At 38.3% G+C, this 18,998-nt stretch overlaps 4 protein-coding genes across 8 annotated transcripts; 1 reads left to right on the forward strand and 3 right to left on the reverse strand.

Annotated features, from left to right (window-relative positions):
• Nucleotides 1–425: 425 nt before the first annotated feature.
• Nucleotides 426–6,906, reverse strand: samm50 (SAMM50 sorting and assembly machinery component). 2 transcript variants are annotated; one of them, XM_069686497.1, is made up of 15 exons: nucleotides 6,817–6,906; nucleotides 5,337–5,447; nucleotides 5,150–5,251; nucleotides 4,977–5,064; nucleotides 4,721–4,827; nucleotides 4,453–4,583; nucleotides 4,089–4,176; nucleotides 3,649–3,777; nucleotides 3,446–3,517; nucleotides 3,259–3,345; nucleotides 3,039–3,109; nucleotides 1,740–1,807; nucleotides 1,501–1,647; nucleotides 1,118–1,259; nucleotides 426–612 (listed from the first exon to the last, which is right to left on the reverse strand). In XM_069686497.1, the coding sequence occupies exons 1-15, from the start codon at nucleotides 6,835–6,837 to the stop codon at nucleotides 567–569; spliced, it is 1,410 nt and encodes a 469-aa protein (XP_069542598.1). In that variant the 5' UTR covers nucleotides 6,838–6,906; the 3' UTR covers nucleotides 426–566. The 2 variants fall into 2 exon arrangements, with proteins under 2 accessions (XP_069542598.1, XP_069542597.1); XM_069686496.1 differs by having other exon boundaries at nucleotides 1,501–1,654; nucleotides 1,738–1,807.
• A 588-nt stretch (nucleotides 6,907–7,494) lies between these two features.
• efcab10 (EF-hand calcium binding domain 10) lies at nucleotides 7,495–8,995 on the reverse strand. Its single transcript, XM_069687138.1, has 4 exons — nucleotides 8,893–8,995; nucleotides 8,221–8,385; nucleotides 7,951–8,041; nucleotides 7,495–7,861 (listed from the first exon to the last, which is right to left on the reverse strand). Exons 1-4 carry the CDS (start codon nucleotides 8,993–8,995, stop codon nucleotides 7,822–7,824), a joined length of 399 nt encoding a protein of 132 aa, XP_069543239.1. The 3' UTR covers nucleotides 7,495–7,821.
• Nucleotides 8,996–9,443: 448 nt separating this feature from the next.
• uqcc6 (ubiquinol-cytochrome c reductase complex assembly factor 6) lies at nucleotides 9,444–11,852 on the reverse strand. The gene is made up of 3 exons (XM_069686966.1): nucleotides 11,748–11,852; nucleotides 11,014–11,140; nucleotides 9,444–9,963 (listed from the first exon to the last, which is right to left on the reverse strand). Exons 2-3 carry the CDS (start codon nucleotides 11,119–11,121, stop codon nucleotides 9,844–9,846), a joined length of 228 nt encoding a protein of 75 aa, XP_069543067.1. The 5' UTR covers nucleotides 11,122–11,140; nucleotides 11,748–11,852; the 3' UTR covers nucleotides 9,444–9,843.
• A 546-nt stretch (nucleotides 11,853–12,398) lies between these two features.
• tdg.2 (thymine DNA glycosylase, tandem duplicate 2) lies at nucleotides 12,399–18,416 on the forward strand. 4 transcript variants are annotated; one of them, XM_069686466.1, is made up of 11 exons: nucleotides 12,434–12,484; nucleotides 12,723–12,790; nucleotides 13,704–14,035; nucleotides 14,491–14,693; nucleotides 14,871–14,940; nucleotides 16,375–16,510; nucleotides 16,687–16,769; nucleotides 16,882–16,976; nucleotides 17,063–17,234; nucleotides 17,364–17,522; nucleotides 18,014–18,416. In XM_069686466.1, the coding sequence occupies exons 2-10, from the start codon at nucleotides 12,735–12,737 to the stop codon at nucleotides 17,468–17,470; spliced, it is 1,254 nt and encodes a 417-aa protein (XP_069542567.1). In that variant the 5' UTR covers nucleotides 12,434–12,484; nucleotides 12,723–12,734; the 3' UTR covers nucleotides 17,471–17,522; nucleotides 18,014–18,416. The 4 variants fall into 4 exon arrangements, with proteins under 4 accessions (XP_069542568.1, XP_069542567.1, XP_069542569.1 ...); XM_069686467.1 differs by lacking the exon at nucleotides 12,723–12,790 and having other exon boundaries at nucleotides 12,399–12,484; XM_069686468.1 differs by lacking the exon at nucleotides 12,723–12,790 and having other exon boundaries at nucleotides 12,445–12,475.
• The last annotated feature ends 582 nt before the right edge of the window (nucleotides 18,417–18,998 follow it).

Here is an 18,998-nt window from a genome sequence, read left to right on the forward strand (position 1 = left end):
CGTTGTTTTGGGTTTGTTATTTATACAGTCTATGGTTTGTTCCATAGACTTTATAAAAACATTGGGTTTTCCCTGAAAGCAAATGCAATATTGTGAGTTATTAAAAAAAAAACCTCCCTTTATTTTATGTTATGTACTTTATTCAACAGTGCTCCCATAATATTTACATACACATTTCAATGTAAGGTTAATAAAAAAAACAAATGTTTCTAATTGTTTCAAATATATCTACTGTATAATGCAATGTGATTGTTACAATAACATGTATCTGGCATTTTGTAATGCTATAATGCCCCTAAATCCTTGGTAGATGTAGCGCTTTGTATTTGCATTTGACCTGTTTGTTATACACAATCATTTGTGAACTCTGCATTGTGTGACCGTATCTTACCTTCTATAGAAAATAAGAAATGACAGAACAATACTTAATGTCAGTGCAAACCCGTTTATTGAACTAATGGGTCGTAACAATAATTCTGTACAAGCGGGTTCCCCTTCCAATAAAATGATTCTGGCATAAAATGAATGTTTAAACACATGGAAGCTACAGATCCAAGAAAGGTGGATCACAGAAATCGGATTCCTGCTCCAAACTGGACCCCGTCACATATCCTGCAAGGGAATGCATAAAATCAGTTGAAATCAACATCAAAACAACGGAGGAATCAGATTCCAAAGACTGCACTCACCATGTGCATGTTATCTTATCATATGCATCTACATGATTATAGATTCCTGTTGTTTAATTTGAAAGGTTCTGCTTTGATAGGGCAAGGTTTTGACAATGCTAAATATTAACTGTATTTGATAAGCCCCTCAGAAAAATGTACATATTCAAACAGATGTGCCAGTTACAACGACTGAAGTGAAGAAACTCACCTTTTTCACCAGTTTCAATGTTATTGTTTTCTCTGTGATGGTCTTATGTAATTAATATTCATCAACCATCATCCGTTTGCAGGTGGGCTAGTGTAAATAACGACATTGTGTACCTCAAATCTTAAATTCTCAAATTTAAAATAATCTCAAACATAATTATCTAACAAAGCTGGCAAAACAATTTCCTGTGGAATAAATACATAAGTATGTTATCTTTATCTTTTTGATCCAGCCCTACCTGTCTCCACTTTGGACTCCCATGGGAATGCAGTAATTCAGCTCAAGCCTGGCAATGTTTCCCAAACGCAGCACGATGCCCAGTCCATACGACCAGCGGATGCATTCTGCCAGTTTCTTTAAATGTGCTTGTGGCCCCTCACCTGAATACAAACAAATGTAAACAAATCAGCCACACAGAAAACAAAATCGTGTGTAAATAGTTTGAGCTCTGCTACACCGAACAAGGTAGAGCTCTTTCCAAACATGAATTAGAAAATAGTAAAATTTCAAATTGACCCATCATACCAAATAAAATTCAGTTATAAATGTCAAAGTCGTGTCCATAAAACATGAAAGTTTAACGTCATTAAATTGTTGTTGACTCTGTTTCAAACTACCCACCATAGTTGAGGTTACAAAGGTTTCCTGCATTGAGGAAGAAGTGCGTTCTGAAGAGGTCACCAAAGCCCCCCCGGCCTGGTCTGAAGGGTAGAGGCGTGTAGAGGTGGAGGCCTCCAGCCCAGTAGGCCTCTCCTCCCAGGTAGTCACCTGCCATACCAGTAATACCAGCACACAACCCTTAAATTAACAAGCACACTTCAGTCTGGCTACCAAAAAACACAGCCAAGTGAATGTCTCACCTTCACTCTGTGGGCCCATACTGTACATGCTGAAACCCCGGATACTTGTCGGGCCGCCGAGATAGAACCTATGGAGGTCAACGAAGACAAACAAAACACAGATTATATGATATGAAGTTATGAGATTTCTTAACTGAACACAGAAATAATCCTACAGTTCATTATGCTTTATGGCTATTGCTGGTTTAGTCCAGAGGTTTTCAAACTGTGTTGTGGACATCCCCACATGGGTGTCCATCTCGAATAAGTGTTTATAAATTAATTCACATATTCTAGAAAAAATAGATTCTTTTAACTCCAGAACAAGTGTTTAACCTCGTAAACATCTCCACGTGGTGTGTCCATGTGCTACAAGACATATCAGGGACAACATCAGCATCAGCATCATCTCCATGGCTGGGCCTGTCTGCTTTTAAACTGCAGTGTACCAAGGACAGGCTGAACAACACGTTTTCAGACTGGCAGGTTTGAGACGTCATAAACCTAAGGAGCCAATCCCGTTAATGGACGGGGTGACGCTGTGCATATCATTATGTGTAACCTATGGCAACCACTTCGGCGATGTGCGAGCCAGCTGTAACAGTCATCATAATTTTTGCAAACTCACTACTGACTACTAACGGTAATGTTACTACTATGTCTTAAAACATGACTGAAGCTGGTCTTTAAGTTTTCTTCAATATCAGTGTATTTTTTACACATCAGTAAGTACAGTGTAAACAGGACTGCTCTTAGCTGATTTGGCATATGTTTTAATGGTGCCATTGTGACACAGTGAAAACAACAAGGCTTTAAAACTGGTGCTGAAGTTGTCTGCGGCAACGTAAAGTCAAACTTCAAACACCAGGGCCCAGTTGTTCAAAAGTCATCTGACTGACTGGAGCAAATCTTGAAAATGTGTCGCTGAAAATGTAAAAGGATCCTGAAATAGGATGAGATCATGTCAGGAGGTCTGGCTGTTAAACAGAAATTGGAGAAGTGATTACTCATGTTCTCGGTCCTTTCAAATAAAAGCACTTGCAGTGCCCCTGTGCTGACTGTTTAACTTCTTGTTCTTTACATAGCTAAAAGCCTACATAGTGATATGCAGTCTAATTAATTGCACTGGTAATCTGGATTAGGTAATCTTGTAAAGGTTGTATCTGGCTCATGGTGATTCAATCCAACGTTGCTTTGAAAAAGCGCCACAGAACGTGGGATTTCTAAATCCGGATAATTGTGATCCAGATTAAATCATTAGAACAACTGGGCCCAGGTCCTGTGGATTATGGTAATGGGATGGTGCACCGTCTACTGTACCTGTCTGCTATACTTGTTGGCTTGTCACCAATAGGGAGGAGTAAACCGCCCCACATTGAGGCAGAAAGCACCTGGAGGAGTTAAATAGATAAGTTACATTAACTCATGCAGTTCTTTATCCTCTCATTTACACTTTAGGCCTTCACACATGCATAAAGCTAAGTTGTCTTGTGATGAGATAATGAGCGAAAAGGATGAAATGTTATTTGTTTAAACTTACCGAGTCCCAGAAGAGTGTTTTGTTGAGCTGGATCTCAAAGTCCTCCTTCAGGAAACTGGCATCTCCCCCAGTGTAACCAGCAAGTTCCTACACACCCACAACACAAAGCATGAACCTGGAGTACATCATCAGTGTTACTGTTTTACACAGCATTAAAAAAAGATGTGGTTAGTGTTAAAAGACAAACCTGATGGATCTTTAACAGACCGCCTTTCCTGGGAAGTATGGAGGAGTTTCTGGTGTCGATGACCATAGCGTGCTGAAAAACAAAATGTAACCGTTCATAAAACTGCGAGATTTATCACATATTATCCAACAGAAGATTTGTATTAAAACAAACACAATTTTAAAAAGCATAGTCAAATCTCTGATGTAAAATATGAGACATACGGAAAGTGAGGACTTGAGGGAATGGCCGCTCTCCTCCCGGACGGCAAACGATGCAGTGCGTGCCAGACAGCCCAGCTCCCTCCACACGCCCTCCCATTTCAGGGTTTGGCTGGTCTTCCACACGGGGAACTGTCAGTGGCAAGTCGTTTATAATCAGACACCAGTTCAATACTTTAGTTTGTAAAGAATACATTGTTTTTTGTAACATAAATTCATGTTTCCTTAAAACAGAGAAATCAGGGCTCTGTGAAAAGCTTTTGTTAATAGGCATCTTTGGTTATCCATTCTTAATTTATTTACGTAAATGTTAGGGTATACAAGTTCCCTACATAAATGTGACAGAAAATTAAGACAACATATTTTCTAAACCAATGTTTAAATGCACAAAATGTAAAAAAAAAATTAAAAAAAATAGGCACATAAATAGAGGCAAGTCTTACGCTAATTTCTGCCGAGACGCCACGATCCGTCTCCCTCAGGGAACTCCAGGGAAACTGACCAGTTACTTTGTACACGTTGAGGGCGATACTGAAAAATAAAAAATATAGAAATATCATTACCCTGTAAGGATTCCCTAGAAACATAAAGCATGTAACTGCATTATTTGCTGATTGACATCAAAGATGGACTCAAATCTAAAGCTCAAGTACCAGGAGAGTCATGCTAATGAGGTCAGTATGGCAACTGCATAACTTCTAGCAAAAAAAAAAATCAGTCTTCTTGCAGATACAGCAGATACAGATGCATACCATGTTTTAAGGTGATTAGACTTGATTGTATTTGATGAAGGTGGTCATAGCTTACCTGCGTTCAAAGTGTCCTGGTTGTGGTTTGAAGAAGGACAGGCCGTAGGATGTCTCTTTGGTGCCGTAGGAGAACTGGAAGGTCATTTTTTCTGCCCGTCCAAGTACATTGGGTAATTTCAGGCCCAGTACCTGAAATAAAAACAAACAGGGTGATTAGGGGTGAAATTCTGTATTTATAGGATAATAAAATATCAAATGTTGAAGAAATTTTTACTCAATCAATCAGTGTTGCAATATATGGCAACATAAACCATCACATCGCTCACCATGCTTCCTTCATTGTTTCCAACCATGGTGTTGTAGCTGCCCGTCAGTCGTCTCAGCTCGGTGACTTCGAATGTAACGTCGAGGCCGTTGGGAAGAGCATCTTCACCTACAGAGAGGAGAGCGCAGAATATCAAGATTACTTTATGTTAAGATTAAAACAATGTGACAGTGTATGTAAAAGTAATTTGTACATTTATTGGACAATTTAAATCACAAGAACTTTTTTTCCCAGGACAATGCAGTGGTCGACAGTACCTCGTGACGTGTCGATAACAACTTCCACTTTTCTGAAGATGCCGAGGCGCAGCAGCTTCTGACGGGCTTCATGGGACTTTCGCATCACCTGCAAAACAAATTGAAGCTTGTTCTTATGCAAGTGACAGCTGATTAAAACCATAATATTAATTACTGTATTAACATGTACATACATCAATCAAATTCTTTGCCCGGAAAACCCCTGCGATTTCATAAGACAACAGGTCCTCCTTGGTTCGTCCGAGCCCATCTATGTGCACTCGTTGGACTACAACCTGAAATACAGGACAGACAAACAGGATTAAAAAAATAAAAGTATTGTATGAAAAGAAAAAAAAAGTTCACAAAAGCTGCACATACGTCCTTGTTTTCAAGAACTTCTTGCTTTGCGTCCTGCTCGATCTCTGGAGCTTCGATATCGTCAGCTTGAACTCCCAGCTCTGGCCCCCGCATGGGCAGAGGGTCCAGGCTCTGCCACACAAAATATGAGAAAACAAAAAATTAGAATCACATAATCTTAAGTTTAAAAGTGACTACAAGATTTTGTTCAGCACTTTGGGTTACATCTTTGCGTGAAAGGTGCTTTACAAATAAAGTTAATAAAGATCAGGGAGTAAGATTGCACTGGGGTCACTGAGGAGAAGATCTACTGAGGATTCATTTTGACAAGACGAGTGTGTAAATGCTCCAATTACACGCATACCTGTTACCTGTAAGGTGTTCTTACGCTAAATCTAATCTCATTCTAATACTATTATCTACAACAATTAAAGCCTAACTACAAACTATGGCTGCAACAATGTCCTGATTATTCTTTTCATGAATCCTTTGTTCTTAAAAAGCCGTTACAACTGTTGTTGTTGTTTTCTAATATCTAGTTTACTCTCTGACCAACATGCAGAAAGTAATTATTCTATTTACAGAGATGTAATAAAGAGAAAAGCAACCAAAGCATCATATTGGAGAAGCTGGAACAAGAAATTGGTTGCCTTTTTTGTTTGTTAAAATACCTTTTGATTAAAATTGAGATTGCTAATTTAAAAAGCTGCTGACTAATTATCTGTCACTGGTTGTGTTGACTGAGCGATTAACTGTTTCTACACCACTCTATAGCATATTAAGGAACAATTTGTACGTGATATTTCTGTATATACACACAAAAAAAACACAGACAATGTTGTCACTCTCGATTTAGGCTAATATATCAGATATTCAACCAAGAGATTGCAGATTAAAGGAAGGTTACAACGTATAATATTACTTCATAGAGACCATTTGAATTATGCAACTAACAATAATACTCATACATGTATGCTAGTGATTTTTTGTCTGCTCTGTCCGATAGACTGGAACTACATGTTGTCCGTTTCAGGGCTTCACATATGACTTCCAATGAGGTAGGGTATTGCTTACTACTAAGACCAAATGATACGAATATAGAACACAAGCTTCAAAATTGTACAAACATTATTTACTGTTAAGGCTGCAGTGTGTTACTTACAAGCTGCATGCAGCAAGTCCACAGTGAGTGCAGTATATAACTAACAAGCTGCATGCAGTTCACAACGAGTGGAGGCACCACTAGCGTCTCGTAACTGTAAACTTGTGTCTATAACACACATAAGGCCGTGTTTTTTATTTATATCGTGAAATTAAAACCTCGCTGCAGTAAATAATTCAAGTTTCTTGATACAGAGTTGCCTGTCTGATCCGTATGGACCTTGTTGCATGTACACTGTGGGCCTTTTGTCACAGCACAGTAGCTCCTCTGTCAGATATCTCACTGAACACACAGAGAGGTCAAAGTCCTCGTGAACACGTTCACCGGACTTTCTCTTACCCTGGCATGGACGGTGCCCATGCTGAGCTCCGCAGGGCGCTGTCCCGGTAAATATGGACGAAACTTCTGAATGGAAAAAGACAAACTACTTTAACCTACAAGTAATCGGAGAAAGGCGACGATGCTCCGTATAAGGAGGCGGCCATGTCACTTCCGGACCACGCCCATCTTCTGCTGCGCATTCAACACATCAACGCTGCCAAATGAGTAAAACATAAAATATGGAAGAAATATATGTATTCTGCTGCTATTTCTGCTATAACGAATGCTTTTACAGTTGTTATGTTGTATTTAATCATATTGCATTTATATGTAATCTGTTATTATCATATTTTGATTGATTGATATTCTTATTTAGAACATGTAACTAAAAGTAGTGATAACAAAACCAATATAAAAATAAAAGTATGAACAGTAAACCCTTTACAATAATCTCAATTGGAAAACTCCAAAAAGTAGGATGAACCATACACTTATTTATTTCTACCCCTTATGTACTGCTCAACAACTAATCCATATTTACAGTTTTTACAAAATCACAATATAAAAGAAAACTTCAGACAGCTATCACAGCCTTTTATCTTCACAATACCTAATGAAAATGTTGTTTGTAGTTGTTACTAAGGAGTAAACCAGACATGTTGTAAGGTCAGTGTTAAAGTGATTAATGGGGTGAAACTTAAACCCTGGAAATGTGGTTTATTTCATTACAAGAGTAGGAAGGTAAATGTCCTCCAGAACTTGGATGAAGAGAAAGGATGTAGACTTTTGGACGCATAAATCTACACTGGTGTAATTTAGTGAGGCAAAGAACAGATTAACATCAGCAGTTTAATAACAACAATAACCATATAAAATGTGTTCATTTTATGAAACACAGCTCCAGCACAATTCCAATGACAACATCAAAATTGAAATATAAAATAATATAATTATAATTATAATTTAATTTAATAATATTATAATAATATGTCAGCAGAGTTGAAGAAAACATCAAACATGAGTTCACAGATATGTTGCTGAGCATCTCTGTAGTCCTTGAATCCTGAAACAACAACAAAGACGCAAAAAATGAATACATGCTGTTAAATAAAGTCTACTTCGTGCAGTTTTGATCATATGAGCTGCTCTTACGCTTCTGTTCTGAAGGTCTCCTGTGATATTCGGTCTTCATTTACACCTTCAGGACATTCATTAATGTCTTTTATGCCCAGTGTGGTCAGAGCTGTGAGAAAAACAACTTTATGAGTGGTTGTTTTAGTCCACAGTGTCTATAAGTATTTTGAGTATGACAATAAAAATACCTGACAACAATTGCATGAAAATGCTGTTGATTATTATCTTGGATGATCTTACAATTATACATGTCCAAAGAGCCTAATCATGTCCATGTCCTGTGCTCACCCTGCTTGTATTGGGCAAAGGTGATGTACTTCTGGTTAGCTGGATCCAGAATCCCGAAGACTGCATCAACGTTGGCATTGTCGAAAAGATTTGGCCCCTTCTCACCATTCTGCTTAGAAAGCTTCAGCTCTTGTAGCTGCTCCACGAGGAACTCTCTAGGATTGTCTGAAAGACAGAATCAATCCCAAAAAATTACTGCTAAGGTAGACATGGTGTTTTCCCGTTATAAGGGTTGTATTAGTGAATGTTAAAAGGAAAAGGTTGCAGCAAGTCGTAGAGAAATATACAAACAATAATGAAATAATATAACAGCAGTAAAACAATAATTAAAACACAAAATCTAAAAATAAGAATAAAAACTATACTATACTGTACACATGTACAAGTACAAGTAATGTTAAAAAACTAACTGTGTGTAGCATTTTGGTAATATTGTACAATATAAAGAAATAGTTGCACAGAATCACTTCACAGTATGAATCAAGGGATGTGTAAATCCACCATCAGTGGAGTCAAAAGTGCAATCTTAACCCAGCACATACACTGATACGCTACAATGTTTGACTGAAAAGCTAACGTTAACTGATATGGTCTGTGATTGGGCTAGCTTGCTAGCTGTTACACAGCCTTGTTTTAGCTCTTGAGTCTACTATTAAAAGAATAGGATTTTACCAGGTCTGTTAAAGAAGAGCATGCTGGTCAGATTGTCCAAGAGCTCCATTATTTTGTGTTTCTGAAGATAATCAGCGGCCTCTTTCTCTCTCTGCGTCGCCATCTTCACCGTGTCACTTTTGTTTCAACTGGTTGCTATGATACGCCAACAGCCAACAGTTGGGCGCGAGCACAAACACGCATTCAGGTTTGAAGGCCATTTGTTTGTACACTCACAGACATAATACCTAGTCAAAGTTGCGGAATGTTAGATGTAAAATCACTTGTTGATCAAAAAAATAATGATATTGTCTTCATTAGGAATGTATCTTGGAATTTTTTTCATTATTGATGAATCGTAAACTATATTAACGACGAGCTGATATATAAGAGATGTAAAAACAAATTGAATAGAGACAAAAAAGTTGTCTTGAAGTTGTAATTATCAATATAGAAAGACATAAACAGAAAGCTGGATACCAAAAATGTTTATCATATTTGCATGATAACAACTTTCAAAGTAAAATCACTGCTTAAAATTGTTAATTTAACATTAGAATATTTACCACAAAGTAATGACACAAAGTTTAAATGGATATTTTTATTTCAAATTACATTTTTCAGCTAGCTGAATAATAATTGCTTTGTGAATTCAGCAGTTACTGTGTGCTCATGAAGCGTTCTCTTACTCTCTTACATATTTCATCACTCGGTCTAAAAATACAAAGAGGTGTGTCAACAGTTTAATAAACCAAATGATCTTGTTCCAGGTAAGATCCATTTCGAGAGCAGCCCGACGCCAACAGTGTAGCATTTTATTCCACTTTACTTTCTCCACGAGAAGAAAACACCAAACACAGAAAATATCTACATGCCAGGTCCCAGATGACGTTACTCCAAGGCATGAAGCAGCGTCTAGGTGTTGGCAAAAATTGGACACAGTCTATCACCCAAAGGATGTATCATTCCTCATCAGTCCACTTTCTGTTCTGCTTTAAGCTGTTCTAACAAGGCAGCAGCATCTTCTCTGGCTTTGTAGCCCTTCAGTTCTGTTCGCAGCTCCCCAGGCTTCGGTGGAATCTCTGGTATACTCTGGAAGATACAACAACGGCAAGCACCTTTAAACAAACTGCCATACAGGGCCTGTCCTCAATTTCCATGCATATCCATTCCCCTGTTGATAATATATGAAGTCACAGAAAAAAAAATTCAGCAGCTATTTTCACATTGGAGAACAACTTTCAGCAATCTAAAACAAAAGTCAGATTTTAGAGTTTTTTATGGAGAATATTCTTCATGAATATTCTGCATGAGTGCCAATAAACCAATCTTTGAGTAAAAGCAATACTTTTACACATGCAGTGTCGTAGGGAATGAAGGAAAACAAAAATTGTATAGTATGCGTTTTAATAAATGGCAGCTGAAGAATACTTTTGCTAACAACACATTACTTATTAATATCAGTATCCCGACACAGTGTCAGCCAGTTGTGTGTACACCATTGGAAGACATTTTCAGATTTCCCATACTTCTCAAAAGCCAGACAATCTGCATTATCATTTTAATGCGTCCCAACGCTTTTTAGATAAGATCACATCACTGCGATGTTCTATAAAAAATTTAATATGTTAAGTTTTGATCATTTTATTTAATTTTCTAATCTTAAACTTCCTCAGGTCCTCAGTGACCTTGTGGTTCCACTGAGAGTATCAGGCTCTGTAACATGTGGAGCATCGAACGGAGATTGTAAGGTGCCCTTTTGTAAATTATCACTTGGACGAAGCGCTTTTTCTGTTCAGGGGATCAAAATGTGGAGCGCCTTACCTGCAGAGCTCAAACTGAAACAGTTTTTGAAGAGGGCTCAGTCATGTAATCATGTATGATTTTGTGCTTCTTGTTTTACAGTTGGTTTTATTGTAGGATGTTGTGTATCCTGTATTGTTATATCTGTTTTATGGTTGAGTCTGTTTTGTCTCTTGTGTATTTGTTGTTAATTTGATGTATTTTAAAGGCCCATCTAGGGAAGAGCATTGCAAATTAGGCAAGGCTATAAATGCTGTAGTGTTTGGCATCGGTTTACTTGCTTCGTTCTTGTCCCTATACAAATAAACATTTAATAATAAAACAGTCAGATTCCCTCACCAGATCAGGCAGGTAGTACTGGTGGACGACCTGTGCTCCTGCAAACATGGCCAGCACACACGCACCAAACATCCTCATGTACCGAGGCCAAGACACACCTGCTGGCATCTTCACAGAAGTCCTTTACCTGGACAGAAAGAGTTAGAGATTATCAAACCAGCCAATCAATCAATATGCCAGAAAGAGGGAAATTATAAGGCAAACAGTCATTATAAAAGAAGAGTTATACATGTGCCCAAATAGTATTTATAGGTCAATAGAATGTTTAATATCACTCAATTGTAACATCCACAAGTTGAGCCATTTGGGAACCAAAAGAGCTGATAATAATATTGCTGATCTTAGACACATTATTTGGCTCTCTGAAAAGTACCCAAATTCCCATTACTACTATTAGAACTGTCAAATAATTGTTCATATTAATACATAAGTAATACATAATATAATTGGACAGTATGATAAATCACACTGAATGCTTGAATCCTGTATATAAAGCTACTATGGGTATGCATTACCATTAGGGTTTTCTAGCTAAGTAAAGTTCCCAATTACATTTCATATGCACACATATCACACATAATGTATAATATGCTGCTAACCATCTGCACAGAAGAAATGTCAACATTGTTAGCCCTGACTTGGCAGCTAGCACTGTGTAAAGGTTTGAAAAATATAAACTAGTGAAGAGCAGAAGAAAACTAAACTGACATAAAGTGGCGCTAGTCAGACCTTACCTTGTCAAATTCACCGTCAGTTACATAAATAGCCGCAGCGAGGAGCTGATTTTTAGCATTTTAAACCAAACTGTCTGTCATTGGGACTAACAAGCAGGTCATGCTGTTTGCTAACACGGAGATCATATAATCAGAAAGAGAGGTCTCACTCTGTCAGTAGTCACAGATACGTAAACGATAAATATAACGTATCCCGTCACCTATTGTTAATGTATATATTATGTTTATTTATTCGGGTGGATTCTTAATTATTATTATTATTGTAAGGTTTAATTAAACATTGACTTTTCACGCCATTAGTATGCTCTAATGGGCCCAAGTTTTTACAATGGAGTGATGAGCTTAATATTAAAAACAATCTTTGGTTGCTACATTCTTCTACTACGTAAATTTGTGCTGGTGATTTTGTACATACGAGAGTTGTCGCCGTCTAGCGGTAGCTTGTATGAACTTATCTGTGTGTATCGTTATAATGTTTAAATTAATAAATAATACGCACAGTTTTACTTGATAGTGATCGACGGTTGGTTGTAATAGTATAGGGTAATGTGACTAACTATCCTAAATCATTATTTCAGTCTAACTAATGCAGTACAACTCCCAAACAGGAGGTGGCGGTAAGGCTTCACTCAACCGGAGAAAAGGGAACTGTTAAGCGTTTAAATGGTCTTTGTTTTGGGAGGATTCCAAGTCTCCCGTTTTCTCAATTAAATACTACAGAAAAAAATGTATGACAGGTACGTTAGTTTTCTCATATACCCTTATGTTACGTTAATGTAAAAGTCTCTTTTGGTTTAAATACAGGTCTAGGTCTGCTTAATGTTGTTAGCTTGCTGTTAGCTTCCTGTAGCAGCGTCCATCCGTCTTCTTTGTACCAGCAATGTACCGTGTGTACCATAATCCACACACACCAATTATCTTTGAAATGTATTGATGCATTTGGCAGCAGAATGAATGACAATTTATTTAAATAAGTCAACAGTTAAGATGGAAGAAAACCAGTATACTTCATTGACGGTTCCCACGGATTATTTTCAGCAGTGGTGAGTTGGAGCTGGAGGTGGCAGGTCCTGGGAAACTTATCATTGTTCTCACCTCTTCATTTTCATGCATGAGAAGGAGAAAAAGAAACAACATTTACACAGGATTTCATACACATCTGTTATAGATATTTCGAATTGTAGCAAGTGATTGTGTAAAGTTAATTATTAAGGCTTATAACCAGTCAAAATGTAATAAAATACAAATAATGTTGGACAAATAGCTTGAATCAGAAGTAACCTCAGTTGTGTGTAAGTATAAATATGATAATTGACAGTTCATTTTATAACGTGATTATGTTGCATTGTGTTTACAACTTTGAAAGAATATTTGTTCGCGTATTACTACATTATCAAGTATTATTACACCATTACTTGCTACAGGGGTCATACAACATCTGCAGATACACTGACTCAGCCTTAATGTAGAGTGAAAAAGTCGTAAAAAAAAACTCTCCACATGTTTGACCTGTAGTTAGCTTCATGTCAATCACAATCACAGTGATTTTGCAACTCCTTTTAAGTGTTTGTATATCTTCATTCCATTCTTGTCAGTTTCACCTAAGAGCAAAACAAGGGTGGTGTTCAAAGACCTATTTGTGTGTGCAAAGAGTAAGTGGCCTCGGTTATGTGCTCAAAACCAATCGTATAGTCTTATAAAGTTAGGAACAATAATCAAAGAGCTTGACTTATCATACAATGGATGAAATGCAGAGAATACAAACAGGTAAATGTCAGCGCATGTTTGTAAGTATTGTGTCTTGTAAGTTTGCCTCACGCACTTCTCCACGCACCTCATTGAACGCCAGCATAATTTGTCTTTTCCTGCTGTGTCCAGGTCCATTTTTCTTGAGCACCTTCCTTTGCCTCCTCTCTCTAACCGTCTTCTTCCTCATCCTCACCTTCTCTTTTCTAGGTACCAGTCCAGCCAGCAGCACCCTGAGGCGCAGCATGGGATGCCCTATCACAACATGGGCCATTACACAGAAGGTCCCAGAGATGAGCTAGTCATGGCCGAGCTCTCTGTCCACCGGGAGCCACCTCTTTACCAGGAACCTGTTTATCAGAACTACCCTCCGGCCCAAAACCACTACCAGGAGCCGCCTTACCAGCAGAACATCAGGGAGCAGCAATATCATCAGCAGCAGCAGCATCCTGCACAGCTGAACCATCCTCAGCATCAACATACGACACAGCAGCAGGAGCCGCATGTTCAGCACCAACCTCAGCCTGCTGCTCCACCTCAAGGTATGAAGGAGCTTTAGATTTTAGTCATACGTGCAACACATCGGTCAGGCCAATCCTGTCTCCTACAAGTTAGGTTTGCATAAAACTGTTTTCCTTATTACCTTAAGATGGCAACAGAACTGCTGCCTGGATTATGTTCCCAAAGTGTACAAAGTGCTGGACTGCCACACAATTGTCTTGAGTTTTCCACACTCTGGTCAGTGGTTAGGTTTAAGAAACAAAATCACTTAATTTATACATCCAGAAAGGATTACGATTATGTTTAGGTAATTAAGGCTCTTGGGTTAAGTTTAGGGATAGATTGTTTTGGTTAAGGTTGAACCCAACAATTTCAGGGGGGGAAAAAAGATCATTAAATGTAATCACCCTCCGTCCCTTATCTATAACTTTGCTTGTGAGATTTTCTTCATACAGTGTTTTTAATACCTCAAAACTTTCCCTTCTTTTTCTCCTAGCCGGGACGCCTGTGAAGAAGAAGAGAGGCCGGCCTCCTAAGCAGCAGCAGTCAGAGAATGGAAAGACTCAGGAGGAGGAAGATGAGGTGGAAGCTGCCAAAAAAGCCAAGAGGGCTCTAAACCGCTTCAATGGCATGTCGGTGGCTGAGGTCATGGCCAAAACCCTTCCAGACGTCATTACCTACAATCTGGACATCCTGATAGTGAGTTTTGTACTAGAATTCGTATATTTGATAATGTGTATAAGTAGTGGATTAATACTTTATGTGCCAGTTGTAAAGAGAATAATTTACACACAGTCGTTGTGTCCATGTTGTACGGTTTCAGACACACAAAAAAAATGTCTGTTGCCATGGTAACACCTTCATGTTTCTCCTCAGATTGGAATTAACCCAGGACTATTGTCAGCCTTCAAAGGACACCATTACCCAAACCCAGGAAACCATTTCTGTATGTTGAAATTCAATTTCATTACTTACTACAGGGAACACACACCAGCCTTCACTTGTAACTTCTTTCACACAGTTGGATCATTATTAACACTTCTTATGCTGCTCATATTTGTCCATACTCATTACCTCAAAGAGAGAACCACAAAGCTTCATGCTGAGCAACACATAAATGCTATAAAAGCATCCAAATAGATGTTATAAGTTTCATCTTGATGTGTTGATGCAGCCATAAAAATTGAGTCTTCGGTTTGAATATATCGCTCTGTATGTAAATGATGTATCTGCAGCAAGCAGAAACCAGGAGGCACAGCATCCACTGCAGATGTATTTATAAAGCACATTTAAAAACAAGTGTTGACAGAAGTGCTGTACAGTCAAACATAAACAATTAAACCCTAAGACCAATTTTAAAACAACAGGACAATAAGTAGTAAAAAGCATTAAGACCAATGGGAAAGAAGCAAGAATAAAAAGGTAACTCTCATGCAGAGCCAGAGGCCAAAGGTGTGTTGTGAGGTTTGATTTGAGAACAGGCAGAGTGGAGGACAGCCGAATTTGTGGAGGCAGAGCGCTCCAGAGCTTTGGAGCTGTGACTGCGAAGGCTCGTTCACCCCTGAGCTTCAACTCTGACCTTGGGACAGCCAGAAGCAACTGGTCTGTAGATCTGAGCGTGCTTGATAAAAGATGTGGTTTTAAAAGGTCTGAGAGGTCAGAGCCCATTTAACGATTTATAAAGTTAATAATAAAATCTTAAAATCAATCCTAAAACGTGCAGGGAGCCAGAACAGGGGAGATGTGCCCACGTTTACCAGTTAAAAGACGAGCTGCAGCATTCTCTCTTGTGTGGTACGATTTATGCATGCCATTTCCATATTTATCTTCAGTGAAGGGCTTTGCAAGAATCGTTTACAAGATGAGAGGTTGCTGACATTAGAGTGGTCAATGATTTTATAAGCTTTTACCTCCAGTTCCTCAAGAATGTTTGCTATAAACTGTTTCTAAAAGTAGAAAGCAGGAAATGGATCTTGTCTGTTACACATGTTTGGATTTAATGTTTAGATTTTCCTTTTATGCTGGTAAAGCAGCCAAGCATATTTGATACTGGTGTTATCATTCATTTTACGTTCATCATTTTACGTAGTATCAGTGTAAGGGCAATTCTATTAACATTACAAAAACAAACCACATTACAATCACACCTTTATTCTCAAGTCAAATAGAGTCTTATCACATAGTGGACAAAGAACATTAATCCTGACTTATTTTGGGGGGAAATGTACATGACATATACAGTATATTATACATTATTTCTATCCATTCATTAGAATGGATAGAAATGTAACCTATGTATACAGTAATACATTTCAAAGACATGTCATATCACAACTAATCGTCAAGTGTTTGAAAATGTAAACTCTTCTCCTATGTCCAGGGAAATGTCTGTTCCTCTCTGGTCTAACTGACGAGCAGCTCAACTACATGCACGACCAGAGCCTGCCAGAGAGCTACAGCATCGGCTTCACCAACATGGTGGAGAGGACCACACCTGGCAGCAAGGACCTGTCCAGGTGAAAAACACATCTATCTATTAAATACACACATGTAGTTTTATTTATAAAATGTTGTTTGAACTTGCTAACGATTCTTTTTTTAGCTGATACTTGCATGCAGAAGGATTCAGACTAAGTGCAAGTACAAAAAAACGCATAGACAATAATGTTGTGGTTTTATGTTTCTGTCCCAGTAAGGAGATTCGCGAAGGAGGAAGACAATTACTTGAAAAGCTGCAGAAATACAAGCCATTAATAGCAGCATTTAATGGAAAAGGTAAAAACAACAACAACTGTATTTCACCCCCTTCAGTTTAATTGTTTGGATGGCTTTTCCTGAAGCCATTAAATCAGTTTAACAGTGTATTGATATTTGTTTATCTTGGCAGGTATTTATGAAATCTTCTGCAAGGAAACTTTTGGTGTGAAGGCAAAGAATCTTGAGTTTGGTCTTCAGCCCTACAAAATCCCAGAAACTGAAACAGTATGTTGAACCAGTACCTACATTTCTCTTAAAGTATACTAAATAATACAAAAAACAATCCTCACAGTATGTTTCCTGTCATCCAGGTGTGCTACTTGATGCCATCGTCAAGCCCCCGTTGTGCCCAGTTTCCCCGTGCACAGGATAAGGTCCATTTCTACATCAAGCTGAAGGAACTGCGAGACCAAATGAAAGGGCTGGCTCCCAGGCAAGAGGTGGAAGAGACACAGTACTCGTTCGATCTGCAGCTAGCTAAAGGTAAACACTTCAATTCACTTTAGCTATGCTGTGTAGCACAGATGAAATATAAGGCTTTAAATTCAATTTGTTGCTTATTTGGATTCAAAGATTGAATGGCTTTTTGGTACTTTTTTGTTTGCTCTGCAGAGGATGCTAAGAGGATGGCAATCAAAGAAGAGCAGGTGGATCCAGAGTATGAAAGCTGTGGTCGACTGAACGATGAAGCCAGTCAAAGCAGCAACTCCTACAACTAAACAAGACGGAGGAGAGGAGTGAAAAAACAGGCCTTTCTGCTGAAACACAAAGGTAGTGTTGCTACCATGTAGATATAAAAATTATAGAATGGTGTGAAAAGTTGTCAGTAAAATTAAAGGTTAAAAGTTTTTGACCTCTGTTACTGCTATGAAGCGGTTTTCCTCACGCACATGCACAAGGACAAGTTCTGGTAACACACAAAGATATGCATTAATGCATCAGTTAAAGGCAGGACGAAGGAAGACTGCTCACCACAATGCAAGCTTCCAACATTAAATGAAGTCCGTTTTGCAAGTGTGTTACAATGAAGGAAACGCATTAATCGCACTGAATGAAGGCTGTTATTCTTGCTTGTTTACCCAATTTGCAGAGAATTACATTAAACATTGTGGCTGCCCTTAAAGATATCTTTTGGGTGGTTTCAAGAAGTAAAACACTTTGTCGAACAATTGTTGGCTGCACCATGTTGTTGAATGACTATCCTGTAATGTATTGTTGCCTTTGCTAGCACCAAAATCCATCTTTATTCTGGTATCTTGCAGACATGGACGTAGCGAACACCGTGACGTAGAACCCCTGCAGCTGGAGCGCTCCACAGATATCAGAAATCAGCTGTAGTAGTAGCATAATGCATCAATGAGGCTGAGAAACCCTCTGATGACACCACAGGAGAAGAGGAGTCTTACAGTTTCCAGAGGCCTCACAATGTGACGCACAAGGGCCCAAGTCCCCACAACTGTTACATTTTCTAACTCTAAAACAGACTGTGCATGTTTGGTGTTATTTTTTATCACTATTTATTGCATTTTGTATGGTATGTGTGTCCAGTGACTTATTTTTGTATTTTTCAAAGAATGACATTTTATGATTTATCAGCTGTATAAATATGTAACTGTTCTCTGATTTTCTAATCTGTAATTACAGAGTTATTAAATCTCTTCTTAGGCCGGTATGTTGTCTTAATGTGTAAGTTATTAATATGATGCTGTTAAATACTGTATATTATTGCAACATTAGGACACACACAAGCCATCACAAAGTATGATTATGCTTGGAGAGTCAAATTTTCAATGCTCTATAGGCCGAAGACTTTTTCAGCATGTCACATTAGGAGAAGCACAGGTGTTTATGGTAGCATTAACGATGGCTGTATTGCATTTAGCTTCTTCAGTTTCATGGCCCAGGTTGTGTGCATGTTGACTGTCTGTCATGGCTTTCTGAGACACCTGAATAGAACAGAACCATTGTTAAAGTTATTATTAACACCTGTGCTTTTCCTCCTGTTGGAAGTTAAAATGTCCGCTGTGAAAAAAAGCCCATTCAGCGGTGCACTTAATACCCTGATCAATAGTTTGGATAAAGCACAGCTAGAGGAAATACACATAAAACAAATGAAAAGAAACAAAAGTCACAATGAAACAATAGGAAAAAAACTTGTAGTTACTATTTGTGTATAAATTGTAAACATGGCCCTTTAAACATCACAGGATTTCAGCCAATAGAAAACCAATCCTACAGAGTTTAAAA

Source organism: Semicossyphus pulcher, unplaced genomic scaffold (assembly GCF_022749685.1).
Source record: "Semicossyphus pulcher isolate SPU_LCO1_2020_fin unplaced genomic scaffold, fSemPul1.0.p SCAF_8, whole genome shotgun sequence".
Lineage (NCBI taxonomy): Eukaryota > Metazoa > Chordata > Actinopteri > Labriformes > Labridae > Semicossyphus > Semicossyphus pulcher.